This window comes from Mugil cephalus, chromosome 1, assembly GCF_022458985.1.
Source record: "Mugil cephalus isolate CIBA_MC_2020 chromosome 1, CIBA_Mcephalus_1.1, whole genome shotgun sequence".
NCBI classification, from domain to species: Eukaryota; Metazoa; Chordata; class Actinopteri; order Mugiliformes; family Mugilidae; genus Mugil; species Mugil cephalus.
This window is the reverse complement of record NC_061770.1, coordinates 24,427,799-24,450,571: the sequence shown is the minus strand read 5'-3', so window position 1 is coordinate 24,450,571 and position 22,773 is coordinate 24,427,799. Positions and strand designations below refer to the sequence as shown.

The window sequence follows — 22,773 nt, the reverse complement described above, 5'->3', positions numbered from 1 at the left end:
CTTTTTTTTTTCCCGTGTGGTTCCTGGCAACTATTCTGTGATTGATCAGAAGTTGTAAGTGGGCGTGGTTAATGTGGAGAACTGGAAATAGTGGCGGCTACTCTGTGAGCTCCCGGATGCTAATATGCTAATCCGCAGTGTGACCACCAACCTCTCCTGGGTAGAGATCTTCACACTGTCATCAAAATCACTGACGACATCCGGAAATAATAATAAACGTGCGCCTCGTTCTCCCACAATGTTTAATGCACGTGCTTTATGCTGCAGTGGGAGAGTTTCTCATGAAGTTTTCTTGTGTCCGGAGGCCACGGCATCGTGCATCATGTGAATGCTGCTGAGTGTGTGTGTATAAGCCACAGTAATTGGCCGGTGGGTTTGGTCCAAATCTTAACAGACCATTTGTATATCTCTTCTAACCCGGGATCTTAAATACTGACTCCCACAGGGGTTATGAGTCACCGTCTGATTTTAGTGACATCAAACCGTCAGCGTGAAGCCCGAGTCGGAGGATCCGTGTGGAAATCCTGGAAGGAAGTGAGACATCAATCAATGTCAACTGATCAACGGTGCAGCTCCCCGACCACTGATACAGATCTTTCTGAGTACAACAAAAATGTTCTTTCCCAGAGGGTCCAACAGATGTTTGCCTGGGACCGACTGGGTTATTCCCATCTTTGTCTCTTATTCTCTCTTTAGTTTTTTTTTTTTTTTTTTTTTTGGCTTGTCAGTTCCTTAACTTCGCCTCCCAGTGTCCTGACAAGACCGCGAAACAACAAAACCACCAGGAAAACAAAAAGGATTTTGACCACAGAGGCGTCTCGTTTGGGGAGCTGTGGTGCTTTGTAGAAGATGCTTGTCTGAAGAATGCGAATGCTTTTTTTTTTTTTTTCGTGCACCATTTAGGCTCATGCAAATATAGAAAGAGGAGGATACGTTAGGGACTTGTGCCTGCTTATCAACAGGATGAATGACAGTTCCATTCACAGAGGGGGGAGTCATGGCGGGAAGCTCCATAAGATCTGTAATAATGCCCCGTGTGTTGGTTCACGAGAGATTTTTTCCATTGTTGATCTCTCCCCGATCTCATCAGGACCCACGTCTTCCTGCTCTGTTTGTTTACCCGAGTTTATTTTTGGCCCAATCTTGTTTGACTTGGGAGGAGGGTGAAGATGTCTGCATGAGAACGCAGCGGCCTTGAGGATGCACCTCAAAATCTCTCTGCACATTCGCCGCTTCTCTCCTCCATCTGCATAACTTCACGTGCACATGTCTCGTCTGCAGCAGTCGAAAACCCGCCAGCTCCATAACAGGGAATTGCATCCCGATCGGCCGTAAAGGTTCCACAGCTGGGACCCACGTGACCCCCGCAGTATCCCCCCCCGCCTCCCTCTTCAGCTGCTTGGAGCGAAAATGAAACGTTGAGAGACGGGGAGCCTTTTATTTTCTTTTGGGGTCAGAAGAAAGTGTGGGAACAGGGAGCTGAAGACGTCCATGTGTTGACCACCGAGCGAAAGAAAAGGCCCTCACATGCAGAAGAGCACAATATCGGGCTGTTGAGTCGACGGGATGTGAGCGTTCCACCTACAGATGTTGTTTTTGCTTAGCTGTGGTCTTGAAGTGCCCCCTGAGTTAGGCTGGGTGCTTTCTGGTTTTCTCATGAAGTCCACCTTGTCATGATTAAGAGGCATTAGACATGTGGAGCGCATTTGAAGGACAGTTAAACGGCTGAGCCAGGTAATTCTCAAAGATGCCATAAAAAAAAAAGCTCCTTCAGGTTTAGGGCCAAAGAAATGAGCATGAAGTGAAGCAACCGTTAAAAGAAGCTCTGCAGGTGAATGAAGTTCCCTGAAATGACTTTGAATGCCTTGATACTACGAGCGTGATTAGCTGTAACTCTACCAGAAATCCACCTCTAGCCTCCTCTTAACCTGTTAACAACTTTCTAAACGATTGCTCTGCAGTAAGAGAAAGAAAATCTGCACAACAAAGATGTGTGATGGGGATCCAAATCATGACAGAACAACTCGGAGACCAACGCCAGGCCTGAAAGATGATGTTATTTTAAAAAAATGTGAAACTAGACGATGTGGAAATACCTCAAATCTTTAGAACTAATGGCAGTAGTTTTAGTTTTAGTTGCAAATTTACTAACACCTGAAATATAAATTATTTAGCCATAAACGGTCTTTATCCTTGGGGTTAGTTTGACATCAGCAATTTAAACCTCGAGAAAATTATTATAGTTCAAATTCTTTATTCTTTATTTTATAGTTTGTTGACTACCTAACTAGCTCTACAACCTCTAATCATTCCAGCCTTTTTGCAAAAAAGTTTTATAGATAAATATGCAGATATCACCGTAAAATGTCACTGACTGACCTAAAATTGAAGAGAGATCATTCAGGTGAAATTGTTTCAACAAAATATGTCAAAAATGATACTGATCAATGAGTTTTCATGTAAAATAATCCATAACAACTGCTGTAAAACCTTTTCTCCTTGTTTAGATGTAATTTTAACACCTTTTAACTTTTATCACGTATTGCTTAACCTCCTGAGACCCTGTGTCCTCATATGGGGACGTTAAGTTTTAGGCTTGTAGCAGCTTACTCTGCTTCATTTAAACTTTCATCCTCTTAACTAGATACTAGTTATTTTCCGTGGATTAATTACTACAAATGACCATGTAACAAAAGTGGACAAGATTCAGAACCTCATCACATGTTACAGTTGAAACTTGTTTATTTATGCTTATTAACTTTTCTTGTTTAATATGCCATGCAAATCCTATTAATGTTCAAAGACGATGCTTAGTTTTTATATTTCTTAGGTCCTACTAATCCCAAATAAAGAGAAAAGGAGAAATTAAAGCTCAGGTTTCAGGAGGTTAAAGTCTGGACTAACATGTCTTGGTACATAGACCCGGATACCAGCCTGAGAGGAGTGGAATTAGCCCAGCATGAGTCTGTGAGATTAAATCGTTCTCTAAATGTGCTCAAGTGATGCTGACCCACCTGTTGCGTCAGCGACCGTTCTTACAATCAGAGGAAAACTCCCTCTCCCTCTTGTTTTGGCCTTATTACTGTAACACACGGCTGCGTTTCTGTCTGCTTCGAGGCCCCCCCGCATTCTTCTCAAGCTCGTTCCCCAGACGACGACGACGACGATGATGATGATGATGGCGATGATGAAAGCACACAAGGTCACGGCCAGCATCGGCTTTCACCCGCTGATTCTCTGCGGCTTTCATCAGTGCTCTCTGATTGGCTCTCCCAAGAGAGAAGCTGAAGGAATGGGGCGACTTTTTAAGGTTTAAGGCCATCAAAGGGAAGACAGGCGGTGCAGACACTGTTACATCAGGATCTGGATCGCTTGTCACAGAACTTTCTAGAAATGAAATTAGGGTATTGTTAAGATTTTATCCAATACTGGTGCCAAACCGGTACTTTTGAAACGGTGCTGGTGCAAATTTCTTCATTTTGTGGCGTGCAAGCTTTTAATAAAATGCTATATGTGGTCAGATGTTGAATTGCAGGTTGCCTAGTCTGCATCTTTTTTGAGTGAAGCCAAATTTTTGGCCGTTTTAAGGCATTTTAAAGGTTCACTTCCATCCATGCAGGTTAAAAACTGGTGTTCCATGTCAATTTGATGCCTAACATCAAACATGGCATAAAGACAAAGAAAGTAGCAGAGCTGTCATACTTTGCCTGCTTCATGTCCTTTTGCGGTGCCACTACCTCTCTTGAGTAACAAGTGAAAGCTACTACGAAGCAAACGTTGCAAAAATAATTTGGCACGCTCCAGCTCCACAGGGTTGGCGCAGTTCGGCGTTTTCCTGTCCGACATGGCTCTCTACCATCGCGTTGGCAAATATAGCACCAAAGTCAAATTTAAGTTAGACGGCAAAAGAGCATAAAGTGCCCAAAAAACATGAAAACCTCAGCACTTACTATTCACTGCGCTGTGATTTGGTCACACAGCGCCTCTATAAACATACTGACTTTGACCTCTCCTGTGTGTGATAAAAATGTTTGCTGGGGTTTGCCTGAAACCAGTGTTTCCACACACTGTGGAGCCACAGCTGATTTCACCACAGACAAACATTTTATAATGTGGGCAGCGAGTAGACATAGCCTGACCATGAAAACACCAATTGCTGCTCTGGGACTGAATTGTGGAGTTCTACAAACAGACAAGCGGACAGTTGGACATATGGACAGTGTGTCCTAGGAATGGACAAATATGAACACATCTAAACTGTGAGAAACAGTTGCCACACTGTTGTTGTATACCCTAACCCGGTTTCATAACTTGTGTTGAGGTAGTATTGGTTTACTGCAAACATCCAAAGCCATACCCAACTTTCAAACAGTTTCCAAGTAAAGTCTTTGGAAGCTTTCAAGAACCGAAACCATCAAACGCTGCAGAGGAAGAGGCTCCCATGGAGGGAACGCAAGACGAGAAGTTCCCTCGGCTGCTGCACTACGTTCCTCAGATTCGACAGCCTCAGAAATCAGATTATAAACCACATCGGTGCTTTTGCCGGAGATCAGCTATCGGACATGTCGACATCGGCTGCCGGGAGGAGAATGGGACCCAAGCGAGATGGGCCGGGATGAGTTGGGGTTGGCAGAGTTAAGGAATAAGTGCTCGGCATATGTGTGGGGGAACCTCGTGAGGACTCTTGGAAAAGCTCCAGGTGGTGACTTCACGTAGCAAGCTGCGAACATGTAGAGTCAGTAACTTTTGTCTGGTTTTGTACGTGCATACCCTCAAATTCCAAATGCACTACTACTATATCAGTTTGATTTGAACAAACAAGCCGTCACATAATCTTATCTCTTCGTTGGTTATTCTGGAACACACTGTCTCATGTGGGCCCTCACGTGGTCACTTCTCGCACTAATAACATACCAGGCCGACTACGTCACCCCTCTCAGAGCCCACAGCCTCTTAAGCCATGCGTTGAGAGAGGAGACAGAGAGAGCTGTGCATTATCCATTTGCCATGCCTCTGCTGGCTTTGATGGATCAAAGAGTGTGATGGGAGCCGGAGGATTCAGGGCCACCGCAACAAAACAAAAGCTAAAGGAAGCTAGAGGACAGAGGGCTGGCAAGAGGGAGAAGGAAGGAAGGAAGGAAGGGGATGGAGGAAGGGTGGGATGAAGAGAGAGGAGAGGGGTTTTGGGGGAGGTCAGGGCTATCTGTTAGTGTGGTCAGCTGGATCCTCCCAAGAGGAGGTACAACGACTGCTTTTTGCTACTCCAGTAATAAGACACGGAGCCAACACTTACGTCCAGAGCAAGTTAGGACAAGAACTTGGGTCTTTGTCCTTTTTCAAGGATATTTGGTTACTGACGGACACGGGGGATCAAACCTGCGACCTTCCAGTCAAAAGACACTCAGTGTGTTTACATGTACAGCTTAATCGAATAAGTGACGGGAACACGTCCTCTTCCTCTACACTAGGTGGCGATACGTGTCTTTTCAGCAGGTTAATACGACATATAATAAACATGTGTCAGACCGGCATTTCAAACAACAACCAGATGGATAATAGTTCACCTTTTTTAATCTCTGCGACCCCTAGTGGTTCCGCAAAGGTACTGCATTAGGTAAAAATGAATATTTTTACTTGTGTATTATTTGAATAGAATAGAATACTGAATGCAAAATAATGATGTTTATTTAGGAGTTTAATATAAAATTAATATAAAACATGTAGGTAGGAGGTCCCTACTTAATGTCTCCGTCAGTTTAGAGTTCCTTGGCTTGAAAAACATTGTCATACATAGTGTTGTGCGCTACTTATGATGCAGATAAGATGGCACTATCCCTCTGGTGGTTCTTCTGCCGACTCTTAACCTTCTTCTTCTGCAACCGACTTTCTTGGATGTTTTTGTTCTGGGGTCATACGGCAGCGCAGCGGTTGTGGAGCATGTGCACACGCGTTGTCTAGTTAAAGTCCGATTAAGGTGTATACATGCTGGAGAAAATCGATTTCAAGCCGTATTATCTGAGTGTCTCAATCGGATAAGGAGAACGCGTTTCGTGCTCTTAAGTTGTCCAGTTAAAGTCGGATTGAGGCAATAATGTGTGTTTTTTTTCACGTGCATATAAACTAAGTGACAAGGACCTTTAAGACTGCGGAGCTCAGAGTCGGGTGTGAGGACAATGAAAGACGTTCAAGAAAAGCAGCGGTAGGTAGGTAGGAAGTTGGAGGGGTGTGAGAGGAAGGCAAACAGGAAAGGTTTTGTTAGAAACAGATTAGAGGGAGGAAAGAGGAAGGAAATATTGGGGGATTGAGAGAAGGTAAATATAGGAAGAACTAGAAGAAAAAATAGTTGGAGAGAGTTTGAGGATGTAAGAAAGATCAGGACTAAAAGTAGCAGAGCAACAGCGGAAACAAGCACAAGTAAGAAGGACGATGGAGAAGAGTAAAAAGGAGAAGAGAGAGCAGACATGCAGGAGATGAGAAGGCGAGAGGAGAGATGGGTGGAGGTCTGCTAGCAGGAAGTTTGTGCATAAGTGTTGGCCTGGGGAGATGGAATCTGGTGCGGTGTGGTGTGTTTGTTCTGGCTCAGCGGCCGCCCTCAGCAGGCCCCTTCACTGGGCACCGGGATAGAGGGATGCAGAGGAATAAATGGAGGGAGGAGGAGGGGAAGAGGGAAAGAATCGGGTCGATAACCAGCGGCCGTAAAGAGGTAAAGCCTGATTCATGCTGCTGTCAGAATGAAAAAAGCAGTAAATTTGGGGAAACTGTCGCTACAACAACTGTAAATATGAGCGAGTGTGCACTGCCTGGATTTCTTCCAGTACTGGAAACTGGAAACAGTGGATTATTCCATGAGGCCTACATTTTTTCTCGTTAGAAGCTAGTTGGACATGTGTATTTTCCAACAATACCGCAAGATTTCACAATGAATTCTGTGGTATGTCTTTTATCGAACATTGTGCACACATCAAGCCCCACAAGATCAAAACTGAGGAGCTTTTCTGACCAGTTTAACAGGCACTTTGCGTTCTAGTTAGGGAGGTTCCTCATCAAGTTTTGTTCCACTGGCAAAAATGACACATCGGCAACTATTGACAACAGCATTAGCTACGCACCAAGCCTACGTTATAGTCTATGTCCACGGCTGACAAATGGAGCCAACAGGAAGCGCTAAACCTGAAGTTCCTTCAATAGAGCTCCAGATGTCACGTCTCTTATCATGCCTCAGGTTTGTTTTTTGACCATTAGCCTAACTTGCCTTTATGAAAAGAAATCTGTCGGACATGGTGTTAAAAACATGACAGATAAATGAGACATTAACCTTGGAGAACGTTGGATTCTGTCCCTAAATATAATGCGATCTCACTGCTCCTTTTTTCTCGTTTTATTGCGTTAATCCACATCTGCCGTCTTGCAGGATCTTTAGGAATCCTATAAAACGATTTCCACTTTGTTTGTCCCCGACTATTCTGGCATCCTGGGTACGACAGCCCCAGGTTAACTGAATAGTCATTAGAGAAGAAGAGCGCTTTCCTGCCAGTATGGCGGTGCAGTGACTTAAGCTCCTGGAGCTCTGTGGTCTTGAAGAGTCTTGTTTCTCAGCCCTCTGCCTTTCTGTAAACGTGTTTAAGCAAACATTTTCGCTTAAACAGTCGGGACCAATCAGCTGAGTGTTGCACGATGTCCCGTCTAAACAGTTTGTCTAAATGTAGAGAGGAAAAATAGAAAGATGAGTTGTTATCTGGCTATTTTAATGAGTTGGAAACGACAAGAGTAGATGAGAAAAAGCAGCATTTTATAAGCAGCTATTTGACTCGGACAGAGAGGAGGAGGAGGTAGCTTCTTGCTAAATGATCGTAGTTAAAAACTGACTAAAGAAACGAAACTGCCCTTCTTTAGTCGAGCTTGACCCAGCCCGAATCTATGTGGTGATGCCTTGGGTTCAGACCGGGAATAAAAAAAAAAGGAAAAAAGGAAAAAGGAAAGAAAGCACAGGAAAAGATTTGAGATTGAGTCCCCTGCGGAGAGCGAGCCAGCCGCGCAGGAACACGGTCCAGTTAGTCATTTGATAACCGCTGCTCGACTTGAGCCGGTTTCCTGCGACTTCTTTTGCAGGAGCGTCTCAATTTAGCTCATTATCTGTTCCCCTGCCTTCCTGTTGATGCCTGCAGTTACGCACGGGCAACGGCGAACGTCTGAAAGCCGGGCTAAAGAAAGAAAGCAGGGAAAAGAGAAAGCGTAACTCAGGCTGTAGCTGTGGTGACTGAGCCCCCCCCTCGCTCTCGGGTTCAGGGCCTGTGTAACTTCCCCTTTGTGCACAATGAGATATACACAAGCCCTTGCCCTTTTCCTGTATCCAAATAAACAGTCCAAAAAGGGCCATAAGCTGGAACACATGTGCGTGCGCACGTGTTTTCTCGTGTCCACGAGCTGCGGCGTCGTTACGTAATGCGCAGCCGTGGCCCCCGGAGCCGCCGCCGCCGCCGCCGCTCGGGCTCCCGCTTCCTCCTGGTCACAGTTCAGCGACCTGTAAGGCCCACGGCAGACATGGGAATCGGATGTGTCGCCCCGTGCCTTTCTGCCTCCTCCAGCTGCGCGGACATTTGCAAACACTTGACGTTTTCTTCTAAACACGGCCCTCAGACGTCTATTTACTCTGCCTCTTGAGTGCATCCAAGCGCTTTTCACCGATTCGTCATGTGTAATCACGTTAACGCTGCGCGTCCTCCCCCTCGTCTGACCTGAACGAAGCCGTCTGATAGCGATAGCGCGGCGTGGGCAGAGCCTCCAGACGCCGTCGACAAATTAAGATGCGAGAGGTTAAAAGGTGGTCGACATGTTGGCAGGGACGCGTTCTTGCACAAGAGACTTAATGGTTTTTCTAAAGTCTGGTCAGTTCATTGGTTTAAAAGGCCAAAAAACATGTTGTTACTTTCACTGGAATATAATATTATTTATTAGGTTTATTTGAGTCTTATTATAGCTGTTTTAGGAAACTCCCTCATTTTTTTTCCGATTCCACTCCCACATGTTTTATAGGAGAGTAGTAGAGCCCCAGTACGAAGCTAACGTAAGGTCACACTATTAAAAGCAAACACAATACCTGTAGATAAGGTTTGTGCCTGAACAACATGAGCAGAAATACTTTCTTGCAGCCGTGTTTTAGTCAGTCTCTGACATTGGTTTGGTGAAATTTGTTTAATTCGTTCACATTCAATGGTTTGCATGTACTGGATGTTTCTTTTTTTTTGTGTATACGTAGATTTTTTTGGCTCTTTTTCCCATTTCAAACAAAAAAAAACAACGGGCACGGTGCATGAACATTGTCACAAGTCCACTTCAAACTCGCGATATTTGATTAATAAACAGTTTCTATGTAAAACTCTCGAGGGGTCTGAAAAACCACATCACACAACTCCTCCCCCGACCGCAAACATGCAGCATAAAGACAAGACGTGAACTGTCCAATAAAGACAATGTGGAAAGTCCCTGCACATATGACTCCATTCCCCAAGAAACAGAGACCAACTTTCCCATTTTTCCATGTAAAGGTGCTTTTTAAGTCTGAGGAAGAACGTAAGTCTTTCCATCTGGTGACTTTCCTTAATAATACTTAGCCAGTTATCTACAGTAGGTGGATCAGATTTCAACCACTTTCATGTCGTCGCTTTCTTTGCAGCCAAAATCACGATTTTCAAAAGATACTTATCATTTACTGTCTAGTCGGCTGGTGAATCTTCCAGATAAAGTGATGTTTTAAATCCAGACATTTCAATCTGGATTCAAATCTGGCTTTAGATAAGTCCGTTCCATAAACCACCTTCAGTATTTCTTCTTCCCTGGTGGATTTGCAGCTGTGCTTAGGTTCATTATCCCGCTGAATGGTTCTCCTCGTCTGGTTCTGCTGTGGAACACCTTTGGACAGGTAGCTTAGCATCACGGTGGCGGCTATTTGATACGAGGCAGGATTCATAGTTCAGGAGCTCGTGGTCTGAAGCAGCAAAGCAACCACACAGGAATCCTCTTTAGATCATGAGCAGAGATAACAGCCGTAAAAAAGGAAGGTTTCAAAAGAGAGTTAACCTGCACCCATCAGCCATAACATTATGACCATGTACATATTCAATAAATTCAAATCCGAAATACTAAATTGTATCACCTTAAACCTTTGGTCTTAAACAGCGAGTACACAACCTCTAGGGGGTCCTAGGATCCTAGGCTCCTAGGGTCCTAAGGTCCTAGGGTCCTAGGGTCCTAGGGTCCCAGGGGTATTTTCAGGCCATGGTTTCCTTGACTAAATTAAAAAAATATATATAAAAAAATGTAAAAAAAAAATCCAAATTTGAAGCTGTGTATTATTTGAATAGCTTAATATTGAATGCAGACTGATAATAATTCTGTATATTTATAAATAGCACTGGGCTGAGTTTAATATAGAACACATGGGATGTTCCTACTTAGCGTTTCCTGCCTCATTGTTCACGTTTAACAAACACATATGAGTGAAGTAAGAAATGAAATATCTTCAAACTGCTTGTCACGAGCGTGTGATGAGCTGTTTGTGGGTTTGTGTTTTTATCACATCAGAGTCGACCCCGTCACTCCGTCCTTGGGCAGAGGAGGATGTTGCGTTTTTGTCGTCGTATTTTTAGACGTGTCTATCTTTGTGTGTGTTGCAGGTGACCTCTGCGTGCATCCCGGCTCCTTCCAACGATCTGGTGAGCGTCCTTCCTTTTTGTTTTCCTCAACAGCGTTCTCCGTGTGCAGTCCCACAGTTAGGAGGTTAAAAAAAAATGGTATGGTTTCCTCCTCCTGCTGAATTCCTTCTGGGAAGCCGAGACCTCAGCCCAGTTTGAGCTCGGTTCAATCCTGGAGCGCTGCTGGGTTTCAGCGCGGTGGACGGGAGCGCTTGATGTTGCTGGAGGAAGTCGTAATGTTTATCCATTAGGGAGCCTGTTTGTTTAATTAACTCTCCTTTCCTTCCTCTGCATTCGACCTCCTCCCTTTGCCCCCTCCCCTCCTTTACCCCATCACCTCCCCTTCCTTGGGTCCAGCAGCGTAGAGGGACCACTCCTTCCCGACACGTCCAGCACATGGTGAGCGCTCTTTAACCTCGTCCCTCTTTGAATCTTTCCTCCCTTCCCTCCATCTCGCGTCTCGCCGTCTGCCTTCCCAAAGTTTCCGAACCTGAACCGTGAAAAACGTGTGTGTGTGTGTGGCTTTGCTGAACCTGATTTATCACACGCACACGCACTCGACCCCTAGAACGAGAACTGTGGTTCGTTCCAGCCAAGCCGACAGAATCTAAACCTCCCCGCTCACACAGACTGCAGGATTCATTTCACGCAGTAAAGTCTTTCTGTTCAGAAAGGTTCATCCCCGTAGGAGCAGGAACAGACAATTTAATCTGTCCACTAAATTAGTCTGGTCCCTAGCAGGAAAGATTCTGATAATAAAGGATAAATGGAAAGAATCATACTAGAATCATATATTTATTTATATGTACCATAATAATCCGTCTTATTTTTACTTATTTATGTACAGTTTTTGTCTTAAGTCTTAAGGCAGATTAAGTAGAGACCCCTTATCTACTACATGTGTTCTATATTAAACTCAGCCTAGTGCTGTTTATTAATGTACATTATTATTATCATTTTACATTAAATATTAAGCTATTAAACAGGTTCAAATATAGTTTTTTTTTTTATGTGCAACACTATGGTGACGATCCCCTTTGCAGTAGCTCCGCGTTCCCCCTGTTAAAAACCGGTGTCTTAAGGGCCTTAAAACCATTGTTAGTGTTCAGACGTGTCCAAAATAAACAGCCATATTGTAAAGTTTAAAACCAACGAAAAACCAAAGAAGATATTTCAGAATAAAATGCAGAAACATTTTCACATTTTTTTCGCAATTGTACAAAGTAGTGACGTAACAAAAGTAGAAATAACTGAAGTAAAACTTCGATGTTGGCGTTTATCAGATTTCAGCACTAAAACACTGTGTCCATGATAATCCACATAAGAGAAACGTGTCTCACCAACGTTTTGTTGAAAAATGTCACGGTGCAGCTAAACAATCAGCCTCTGGTGACAGTAAATGTTTGTATGAAGCTGTTTAGATGTTTTAATCTGGACCGAGGAGGTTTCTAAACACAAACAACATAAATCTCTTTCTCTCTCTCTGTAGCTGTTCTGGGAACAGTTTTCATTTTGCAGAAACAGAAACTTAACTTAACACATATTTATTTATCCCACATGTGGGAAACTTCCTCGTCACAGTAGCACAGGATTAGGTAAGAAATATATACTAAAAAAAACAGTTAAAGACAAAATCAAATTTGAAAGAATGTACGAAATATACAAGAATATGACAGAACTCTGCCGTTCAGTGACATTCAGTGACGTTCAGTGACATTCAGTGACACAGTGTGGGCTGGAGATGAAAGAAAATGCATAAAAATTGGAATATGATATAATTACTAAGATATTAAATGTGGACAGTGATGGAGTTAGTGCAAAGGAAGCAGATTATTGAGCAAAGAGAAGAATCTCTCAGGTTTGAGTGATTGTTAACTCAGGCTGGAGTTGTGAGTCCTGATGGGATGAACTGTGATGGAATAAGACGACAAGGAGCTAATGAATTATTATTAAAGTTATTATAAAACTTAAAGTGGGCCTCAGTTATGTGAAAAGTTTTAATTTATATATTTTTTTTTTTCCTGCAGGGATCCACCAAGTCTTTAACCTACACCAAACAGAGAAACACGTTGCCCAGGTAAAGACATCATGTCATCACTGTTTATTTCTTTTTATAATAAACGTCTTTTAACTTTAATCTGTGAGCTCCTCTTACACCTGTTCCTCAGACTAATAATCATCTCTTTTATACTCTGTAAATGGAGCAAGTTCATCTGACCTTTATATTACACTCAGGATCCAGTTTCTCTCCGTGTTTCATCATGTTCATGTTGAGTTAACTCAAACTAGGGCTGAACCGTATGACCACAGAAATATATATCACAGTATTTTCACACATTCTTACGGGGTTTTAATTTTCATGCATGAAACTTTCTACTGGTTATAGAGGAATTAACACAGTAGATTAACTATGGACTATTTTACTGTGACGATGAGTAAATCGAATAATGACGATGAATAACCCAGAATAAATTCATTCATTTTGACATATTTATTCACATTTAAACATATTTAAACTGTTAAGTCTGTAACATCAGTAGGAGCACGACTGGCTACCGTAATAACTGTAGTGTGTGCGCAACATTTTTTTGCTCATTCATAAAAAGCTAAACTTAGAGAGATTTTCAAAGCCAGTATTCATTATAACCCGATAAACCACTCAGCCCTAATTCAAACAATCACCACATACGATGTGCGCCCACGCTCTGTGTCTCCAGGAGCTTCAGCGTGGACCGCGTCATGGACCGAGTGATGGAGCGCCACTACGACTTCGACCTGACCTACATCACCGAGCGGATCATCTCCGTCTTCTTCCCCCCGAAGCTGGAGGAGCAGAGGTACCGGCTCAACCTGAAGGAGGTGGCCGCCATGCTCAAGTCCAAGCACCAGGACAAGTTTCTGGTGAGGGAACAAAACTTGAGCAATGCAGCGATTGTAATTACAGGAGCGGGGTTTTTTTACCTCCTTCCTCAGAGGATTCGAGTTAAATTGAGCTGAAGACGCTCGTTGCACAATGACACGAAGTGGCAGGAAGCCACAGGAAGCCGCAAAATACACTTAGCAGCCCACAAATAGGCAGCCTGCTCTTTCTCACAGCCATAATACGATAATTAAAATGATTTCTGGCTGCAGCGATACAATGCCATGTAAATAAAAAACATCTTTCTCTTTTAGCTCCTGAATCTTTCAGAAAGACGCCACGATATCACCCGACTCAATCCAAAGGTACAAACGCTTTCTCCTCGTAACTAAAAACCCTAAAACTTGATGTTGAGGATTCATAAATTTATTTATTTTTTCCTCCGTCCACCTCCAGGTTCATGACTTTGGCTGGCCCGACCTCCACGCCCCGCCGCTGGATAAGATCTGCGCCATATGTAAGGCCATGGAGAACTGGCTGACCTCCGACCCCCAGCACGTGGTGGTCCTGCACTGCAAGGTCAGAGTTCAGGGAGGGAGGAGGGAAGGGGGGGGGGGCACCGGGGGGTTTTTTAGACGCCCCTCTGTTTCCCAGGCCCTAAAAGGGACAGATGTGGCAGGATGTTTTAATGAGGCCGGACTCCAACACATCCTGGAATAACTCTTTCAAATTGGTACTTTTTGCTTGTGAAGTTCACAGTTTACATGAAGTCCCAAATAATCAAAGCCCGACTGTATCCTATGTTTTAAGGGACTGTTTTGAGCGATGTTGAAAGAAGATCCTGTGTTGCCTTATTTGACCGGGACGAGTTTTACCTGGAGAACTTTTGGTCATTTGTATTTAAAGTTCTCGTGCAAATCGTCTGTATCCGTTATTTGTATAGTTTTTTATTTCTTGTAACAGATATTACAGATCGACCAGTATATCAGCCAGCCTCTGATATCGGGCCGATATTTCAGTTTTTCACTGATATCGCTATCAGCTGTTACGCGGGTCCGTTTCGCTGATATATAAAGTATATAAACTTGTTTCCCCCGGCAAGATTTACCTACAGGCGCATCCACAGGCAGCCCTGTGCTGCTGTGGGTGACGCTGTGGACCCGTGCAGCCCATACATTGCCCCTCCCCCACTGGCAGAGTGCGTGCAGCTGGAAGCGGGAAAATGCTTGTACTCATAGGAGTAAAAATAAGAGTTACGTTTGGTTATTTCATTGTTATCATGTAAATGGAGGGAGAAAAGGCAGTATCGGCTCCAAATATCGGCTCAGAAGAATCAGCAGCACGTATCGGCCAATGCTGATGTAAAAAAAAAAAAAAAATCGATATCAGTATCGGCCCTGAAAAATCCATATCGATCGATCTCTAACACATATATGATACCGGTGATGATACTAATGTGACTCTGGACAGATGTTTGGATGCAAAGTCAACATATCACAACGCAGCATGTACATGTATGTACTAGCATGTACCCACTCACAGACAAAAGCTCCAAACCAGGATGTGCATTAATGTGCATTCTTGCATTATCAGTACATGCAACGATGATTTAACTGTCTGTCACCAAAGATTTTTCTTTGATGAAAGTTTTCAATCACCTGTGTTGAGTATCTACTTCAGCTGTTTTCACTCTGCGTCACCTTTACTTTTCAGGATTATTTCTACCAGTGAATTTAGTCTCTGGTGTTAGAAGTTAATCTGCCTGAAACCAAAATGCTTGGATGCCCCGTGCAGCTCAGTGAAGCTCCTTCAACCAGGTGATTCAGATCAGGAGTCTCCTCGTCGTGCATCACTGTGTGATTTGGTTTACTTTCAGGGAAGTTTTCCACCGCTACCAAACGGTAACCGAGAAACTCTCCCGGGCGTGAGTCCGGGCTCCCACGGCTTGTCTGGGTGTTTTTTTATTTATTGAGTTTGGTCGGGAGGATCGAAATCCTCCAACCAGGCTCCCTCTGTGGCCCGCTGGCTCCCCGCAGCATTCCAGCTACAGGCAGTCCTCCGCCAGCTGCAGATCACGCCAGGGACCAGAATAAACAAGTTGTTGTGAATGAGGAATCGAGTCCATTGAGAGACGCGAGCTGCAAAACAAGATTTAATTTGTGCCCTGGCCCCGGAGGCGCGGCCTTTCTTCCCCTCCCAGTATTCCTCCCGGTATCTGGAGAGGTCGCATTAGGAATCTGGGGCTGGAATGTCTTTGGAATGTGTCAGGAAGTGTACGGAGCACCCGGTGTGAAGGGGAAAAAAAAAAAAAAAAAAAAAACCACGGGGAGCTTTTTAATTTGAACTCAAGCAGCTTTTCCACATCTCTGCTTTGTCCCTGAATCGCCTCTATGTGCATTTTCTCTGTTTATATCTCCATCACTTTGTGTCTTGCAGGGCAACAAAGGTAAAACAGGGGTGATTATTGCAGCCTACATGCACTACAGCAAGATCTCTGCAGGGTGAGTGTGTTTGCATGTGTGTGTGACATTAGGATAATTGAACGTGACATGTAAAAGCCTCTTGGATTTAAACCCAGCGGTTCAAACAGCATTAATGTTTAAAAATTCATTACGACGTGAAGAGGATGTGAAGGAGCGTGATTTCCATTCGGACTTTGTTGATAAACCGTTTGATGAATTAAGCCCCGAGAGGATCCCAGCTGTATCCTCTCCGTGTTCCTCTCTGGTGTCTGGAGACTCGTACAGAGTCTGGTGCAGGTCCCGCGATGGATTCAGCTGGAAGCGTCTCCTTCTTGTGTTTATATGTGTGTGTTTATGTGTGTTTGTGTGTGTTTGTGCGCAGGGCGGACCAGGCTCTCAGTACTCTGGCCATGAGGAAGTTCTGCGAAGATAAGGTGTCCACTTCCCTCCAGCCGTCCCAGAACAGGTAGGAGGTCGCGGGATGGCTCTTATTAAAACGCATCCTCTTTTTTTTCACGGAAGAACAAACGTCTTTTAGCTCCGAGCGCCGTTATCGCACGACTCCGCCGACGGGGGTGGTTTTACGTTTCGTTTCATTTAAATGAGACGGTGAATGAGGGCCGCATTCCGTTTAGCTGCTTCGGTGTCGGGTTGCGGGCTCAGAGTCGTGACTGACTGGGGGACGCTTGAAGAGAACTATTGTTCATCGGAGAAACCTTTAAACCAGCGGGAGAGACGAAGCTGGAGAACCTTAAAATAAAAGGAAAAGCTGCAGCGAGAAGTGGGTTTGTCTTTTAACGACTCTTAAAACACTTAAAACTCTCGGATATTACAGTTAAAGAATAATTTTCTGATATACACTGATCAGCCATAACATTATGACCTAATATTCTAATATCCTAATATTACGTCGGTCTCCTTTGTGCCTTCAAACCAGTTGTGGATCATCAGAGAATGGACGTGGTTCTTCTGACTAGGGATGAGAACCAATACTCTGCACCATAACGGCACCGGTGCTGATGGTAACTGTAGTAACCAAACACAAAGCAATGCAGATTTCAGTGCTTCATTCTGGTTTTTAATTAGCTTAGCCCCCTTAGCTCTACGGCTGTGCTGGCGCTATACATCAGGTTTTTCACCTTCATGGATGGAAGTGAAACTTCAAAATGTTTGTCAAAAGATGCAACAAGGGAGGTAACATCTGGAATTTGATTAAACATCTGATCAAGCATAGCTTTTTTTTTTATAGGCCATAACAAAGCCAGACCCCTCACCACTGGTCTTATCAGGATAATTATAACAGTTTGCTTTGAATTTTATTTTACTTTGCTTTTTTTATTTCTTTGTCTTTTACATTATTTAAATTAAAAATCTGTTCAGCTTGTACAAAATGCCTTAAAAATAAAAAAGGCACCGATTTTGGACAAAGTGTTGTATGTTTTTCATTCTTTAAGCACCGGCACCGTTTCAAAAGTACCGGTTTGGCAACAGTATCGGATAAAACCATAACGATACCCATCCTTACTTCTGAGGGTGTCCTGTCGTGTCTGAAAAAACTGGTTGGTGGGGGTCTATGAGGGGAGGGGCCTCTGTGGATCATCCCACAGGTACTTGATCAGTTTGGGATCTAGTGGATTTGGAGGCCAGGTCAACACCTTGTGCTGTTCTGTCTGTGTCAGGCCGCATCCTGCTGCTGCTGCCATCAAGGAGAGTAATTTCTATGGAGGGGGGGTGTCTGGTCTGGTGTAGGTAGGGGCTACATGTCTAAGTAACATCCAGCTCCAAAAGTTTCCCAGCAGAACACTGAATTTTCACAAGATGATCAAGTTATTTAACTCTTCTGTCAGTGGTTTTAATGTTGTGGCTGATCGGTGACTTATTTATGCAACGTTGGACTCACTTCAATGTGTTCTCGGCTTTACTTTTTCGTTTTTGTCTATATTTCTGTTTAATATTTTTGTCAGCGATTCAGACTTTGACTGAAAAACTATAAAATTAGAAGTGATTGAAATGAAAATATTTAGCCCGAGTACAGGATGTTTTCCTGCTTTCTCGTAACCCTCGTCCGCCTCCTTAGAAGAGAGAGCTGTGTTCGTGTCAGTGTGACCACAGCGCTGTGTGGCCCGGAGCTCTGGTGTTCTCCCATCAGAGGCCGTAAAACACATGTCGGCCGATCGTTGCTCTGTCATTTCTGCGTCGCCTGTTTGTGTGAAAACCTCTTTGTCTTTCAGGTACATCTATTACTTCGGGGGTCTCCTCTCCGGCGCCATCAAGATGAACAGCAGTCCTCTCTTCCTCCACCAGGTTCTCATCCCGTCGCTGCCCAACTTCCAGGGTGCAGGAGGTGCGTGTTTTTAGCCGAACGTCCTTAAAGCACAAACCTTATTTCTGCCTGTTCCTGATGTAACGTCATATTTTCAGTCGTAACTTGACACCAAGTTTGGTTCAGATTATGAAGAAAACTCCTAAGTTTTATATGATTTGCATCCATGTGAGGTTATAGATGGACAGACAGACCCAGAGTTTAATACACTAGATGTATAAATTCTGCATAAAGGATTTGGCAACGAGAGTCAAACCTACTTAATAAATTCCCTGTTCTTTGCACGATCAGAGGAAGGTGTGGGCGCTGATCTCCCGTCCAATCTGACTACGCCTCCATGCACAGATAAAACCGATGCATACGTGGTGTTTTTCTCTTTAATTTATTTTATATTTGACCTGCTTCTCACCTGAACCGCGGCAGCACTGTTGTTGAACGCAGATGCGCCTGACGATGGCGTTCACCCTCGTGTGTTTATCTTTAATCTGACGGTGGCGTCCGTGAGGAGGCGACGGCTGTCAGCACATTCCTTCCGTCTCCGTGTTGATAATGAACGCTGTGTCTCAACGTCTCCTCCTCCTCCTCCTTCTAGGCTACTACCCCTTCCTGAAGATCTACCAGTCCATGCAGTTGGTCTACACCTCAGGCATATAGTGAGTCAACCGATAGCACAGATACGAGCGTTTAGTCACAGAATAATTAGGGAGACGCTCAGAGGGAGAAGTTGTTTTTCTCTCACTGTTCACCTACAAAGTGAAAACATGAATTAAAGGTCCCATATTAAACATTTTCTTTCAACAATTTCATGTAACTGTCAAGGGTTCATTCAAACATCATTGTTTTCAAAGTGTATTAGTCCAAATTCAGCCTTGATCCTGGATTTCAACCAGTCAAAAAGTGGCTTTAGTGAACTCTACTGGGAACAGGCTGCTTCTGTGTCTGTACCTTTAAATGCTAATGAGCTGTGTCTGGCCACGCCCACTCCACGGGGATGGGGTGTAGGTACCAGATCTGCTCAGGTAGTGTCTGGCTCTTCTAGATGATGTTAACTATATGTTCCGCTCCACAACATGCGTTTAATTCATTAAAAAAAATAAAAAATAAAGTAATAAAATGACAAAATAATTTGAGTCCAATTCATTCATTTGTATAGTAGGTGGGAAAAAGATGTAAGAAGTTTTATCTTGAAAAAGATTAATTAACAATACAGCTTTTATCAATTTATCCAAAGAATAAAAGAACAAAACAAAGCCGTTAAATTGCTCTTCTTCGACAACAACCGCTAACTTCCAAAGCTGGTTAAAGGTCAGAGGGAGCGGTTATTTCCCTGCATGACGTCAAGAAGGGAAAAATCTCAGATCCACCTGTTTGAGCACATATTCGCTAAAAAGTGGAGCAAGGAAGTGAGGGAAGTGACAGGATTTTTTCACTTCTAGGGGACACATATTACTGTTAGAAAACCTTTATAAAGTAAGTTTTGCATAATTTGGGACCTTTAAATCCATAGTATTCCCGTTGAAGTGTGTAACAGGCCTGTTTGTGTATTGTCCGCAGTGACCTTCAAGGAACGGGAGGCAGGCGGCTGAGCGTGACCATTGAACCGGCGCTGCTGTTAAAGGGTGACATCATGGTGAGTCAAGTGGGAAGGAAATGACAAACAGAAGACCCCTGAGATGAGTGGGTGTGTGTGTGTGTGTGTGTTATGGGGGGGTGTTTTCAACTGAATGACTTCATTTGTCGTCAACGTATAAGAAAAAACACAAATAAATGCCTTATGTGCTGCACAACCTTTGTAGAAGTTGCCATATCTCACCTCTAAAACATGTGTTTTTGGGAAGGAACAGTGTTTTGTCAATTTGTTAACAGGGAATCATAATTAGTCTCTTTAGTTTCTACCTAAGTATGGGTGTGGATGCTCTAGGGAACACAGAGTCTTACATTTACTCCTCAGGCCTGTCATCGCCCCTCCAGCCTGTCATTCTGAGTTTCTTTCTTTCTTTCTTTCTTTCTTTCTTTCTTTCTTTCTTTCTGTCTTTCTTTCTTTCTCTTCTCTCTGCCGCCCTCTGCAGGTCAAATGCTACCACAGGCGAGCCCAGAGCGCCGACCGAGACGTGGTGTTCAGGCTGCAGTTCCACACCTGCACCATCCACGGATCCCAGCTGTGGTTCGGCAAAGGGGAGCTGGACGAAGCTTGCACAGGTACGTAAGTCAAAACTTGAGACGTGTCAGAGGATAGATGTGGTCAAAGTGACGGGTGGGTGGATGTGAAAGATGGATAAACACAAAGCAAAGGTTGTTGGTAGAAAGGTAACGTTATGTTCAGTTGATTAAATGAGTTTACATCGTTTTCTTTTGCTGCTATTCATGAGTTCCAAACCAAAGGGAGAAATTTTTTCCCGATATTATTGGTTCATATTATTGGTTTTAGTCAGAATTGGGGACATTATACAAAGTTGCAAAATTACTTTTCTGTCTTCAGAAATTTCAGGTTGTACGTAAAATGTTTTGTAAAACGATGGTTCATAATGTACGTCTTTGCACAAAAATAAGGGGAAACATTTGAAATTGTCGTTATTTAGAGGTTGTTGTGCTGTTATATCTCTTGCTGGTCCGGCTGTATGTGTCTCCTGAACTAAAATGAGTTTGGTTTAAATAAATACAGATAATTTACTGCAGTAATTTTTGTTGGTGTGTTCAGACAAGCTATAAATTTAGACTCAGACTTTTATTATCAAAAAGCGATATTACTTGGTCACAGTAGCTCAGTTGCATGCAGCAAATTACAGAAAAACACAAGTAGTTATAAGTAAAAAACTAAATAAATAAGAATAAAATACAATAATGCAAGCAAGTATATTCAAGATTTGCATATATACAAATCTACAAGGAATGGAAATAGAAGTAAATATACACTATATAAATGATATGGTGAAATAATATATAAAGTGATACCTCAACTTCTTTCAGGTGATGCTCAGATAATGTGGTGAACATCGACCAATCATATAAATATATATATATATATATATATGGGTGTGTGTGTGTGTTTCACCAGTTTATAAGTGAGGAGTGATAGTTAACTCTGAACAGCTTGTTTCTCCAGTGTTCAGTTGTAAACAAATTCCTCAACGCTCAGGAGATGTGTGTGACTATGTGTCCGTCACCACATAAAACCCTCCTCAGACTATTCTATTGGCTCCAGCAGATTTAGTCGTCAATGCAGTGGTTTCAGACCAACTTTCTGACACAAAAACAATTAGAAAAAAACAAGGGGGGCAGTGAAGAGAGGCCAAGACGGGGATAATGTGTTCGTATATACCAGCTCCGGTCAGAATACGAGCTGCTGCAGCATTCTGCACCATTTTGGCAATCCTGACAAAAGGGCATTTCAGTAACTGAGTAGAGAGGTCACAAAAGAGTGAATCCTTCAACAGCAGGATCGATTGGATCTTTGCAATATTTCTAAGATGGAAAAAAAACACCTTTGTCACCGCCTTGATGTGCAAATCAAATGCAAGGTTCTGATCAAAAATAACACAATGAGTGCACTGAATATCACAGTAATCCAGAGACGACGCAAAATCATCAAACAGATGATGCAGTTTCTGCATACAGGAAGTTATTCAACAACCAGCTCCTAACAGCCGCCAGACAGTCTTCATGTTTGGACACGTCAGACCCATTTTCAAGAGTTACTGCCATATATAACTGTAAATTTCAATTTCACCAAGTGGTGCGAGATATAGATTGAAGAGCAGAGGACCCAGGACAGACCCCCGTGCAACCCAATACCTAACTGCACAAGACTCAGACAGAACATTATGAAACTGTAGGTGTGGAAGTCGGTCTGGTCTTGTTGGCTTTTTCTTTAACGTTGTTGCTCATGTTGTGAACATAATAAAAGAGTTTGAACAACTCTCACTGGCTTCTCAGTGATTGGTGCTAGGAAAGAAGCTTTCTTTTATGTGTGATAGAAAAGTTGTTCTCCATTGGGAACTGATTATGCTACTGCAAAGATCTGTCGGGCCGGTTTGAGGAGGTCTTTACCTGGTGATGGACGGATGCATAGACTGTATATAAATATGAACAATGCGTCCTTGCACTGGGCCAAACTGGGGCTATTTTCACGGAGATTTGGACGGCGCCATCTTGTGAGTTTGGAGCCAGAGTCTGTTAGAGTCAGTTCGGACTGAGAGTGGACTACTGAGCTTTGCTCTACCTCCACCAGGATTATACATGATTGTCCCCTTGGACCTCGTAATGGAGTGGTTGGCAGCTGGTGGTCACATTACATCACATCCTGTTTCTATAGCATCAATTAACTAACTAAAACAACACTTATCCCAAAAAACTGACAGTTAAACATTCAGTACTATTATATTAATTATTAATAATGACAGAAACCGTCCTTTGAAAACATTATTTGACGTGTATTGT

At 43.3% G+C, this 22,773-nt stretch overlaps 1 protein-coding gene across 6 annotated transcripts in view; it reads left to right on the top strand.

Annotated features, from left to right (window-relative positions):
* Positions 1-22,773, top strand: part of tns2a (tensin 2a) — a 63,223-nt gene that overhangs the window by 28,796 nt on the left and 11,654 nt on the right. For 5 of the 6 annotated variants that reach the window (XM_047602321.1, XM_047602302.1, XM_047602331.1 and 2 more), the window contains exons 4-15: positions 10,674-10,712; positions 11,049-11,090; positions 12,719-12,768; positions 13,409-13,592; positions 13,866-13,916; positions 14,008-14,130; positions 15,988-16,052; positions 16,396-16,479; positions 18,245-18,357; positions 18,929-18,989; positions 19,891-19,966; positions 20,406-20,535. In XM_047602321.1, the coding sequence (XP_047458277.1) occupies positions 10,674-10,712; positions 11,049-11,090; positions 12,719-12,768; positions 13,409-13,592; positions 13,866-13,916; positions 14,008-14,130; positions 15,988-16,052; positions 16,396-16,479; positions 18,245-18,357; positions 18,929-18,989; positions 19,891-19,966; positions 20,406-20,535 (1,018 nt within the window). The remainder of the gene's footprint in view (positions 1-10,673; positions 10,713-11,048; positions 11,091-12,718; positions 12,769-13,408; positions 13,593-13,865; positions 13,917-14,007; positions 14,131-15,987; positions 16,053-16,395; positions 16,480-18,244; positions 18,358-18,928; positions 18,990-19,890; positions 19,967-20,405; positions 20,536-22,773) is intronic. The other variant, XM_047602310.1, reaches the window with a different exon arrangement.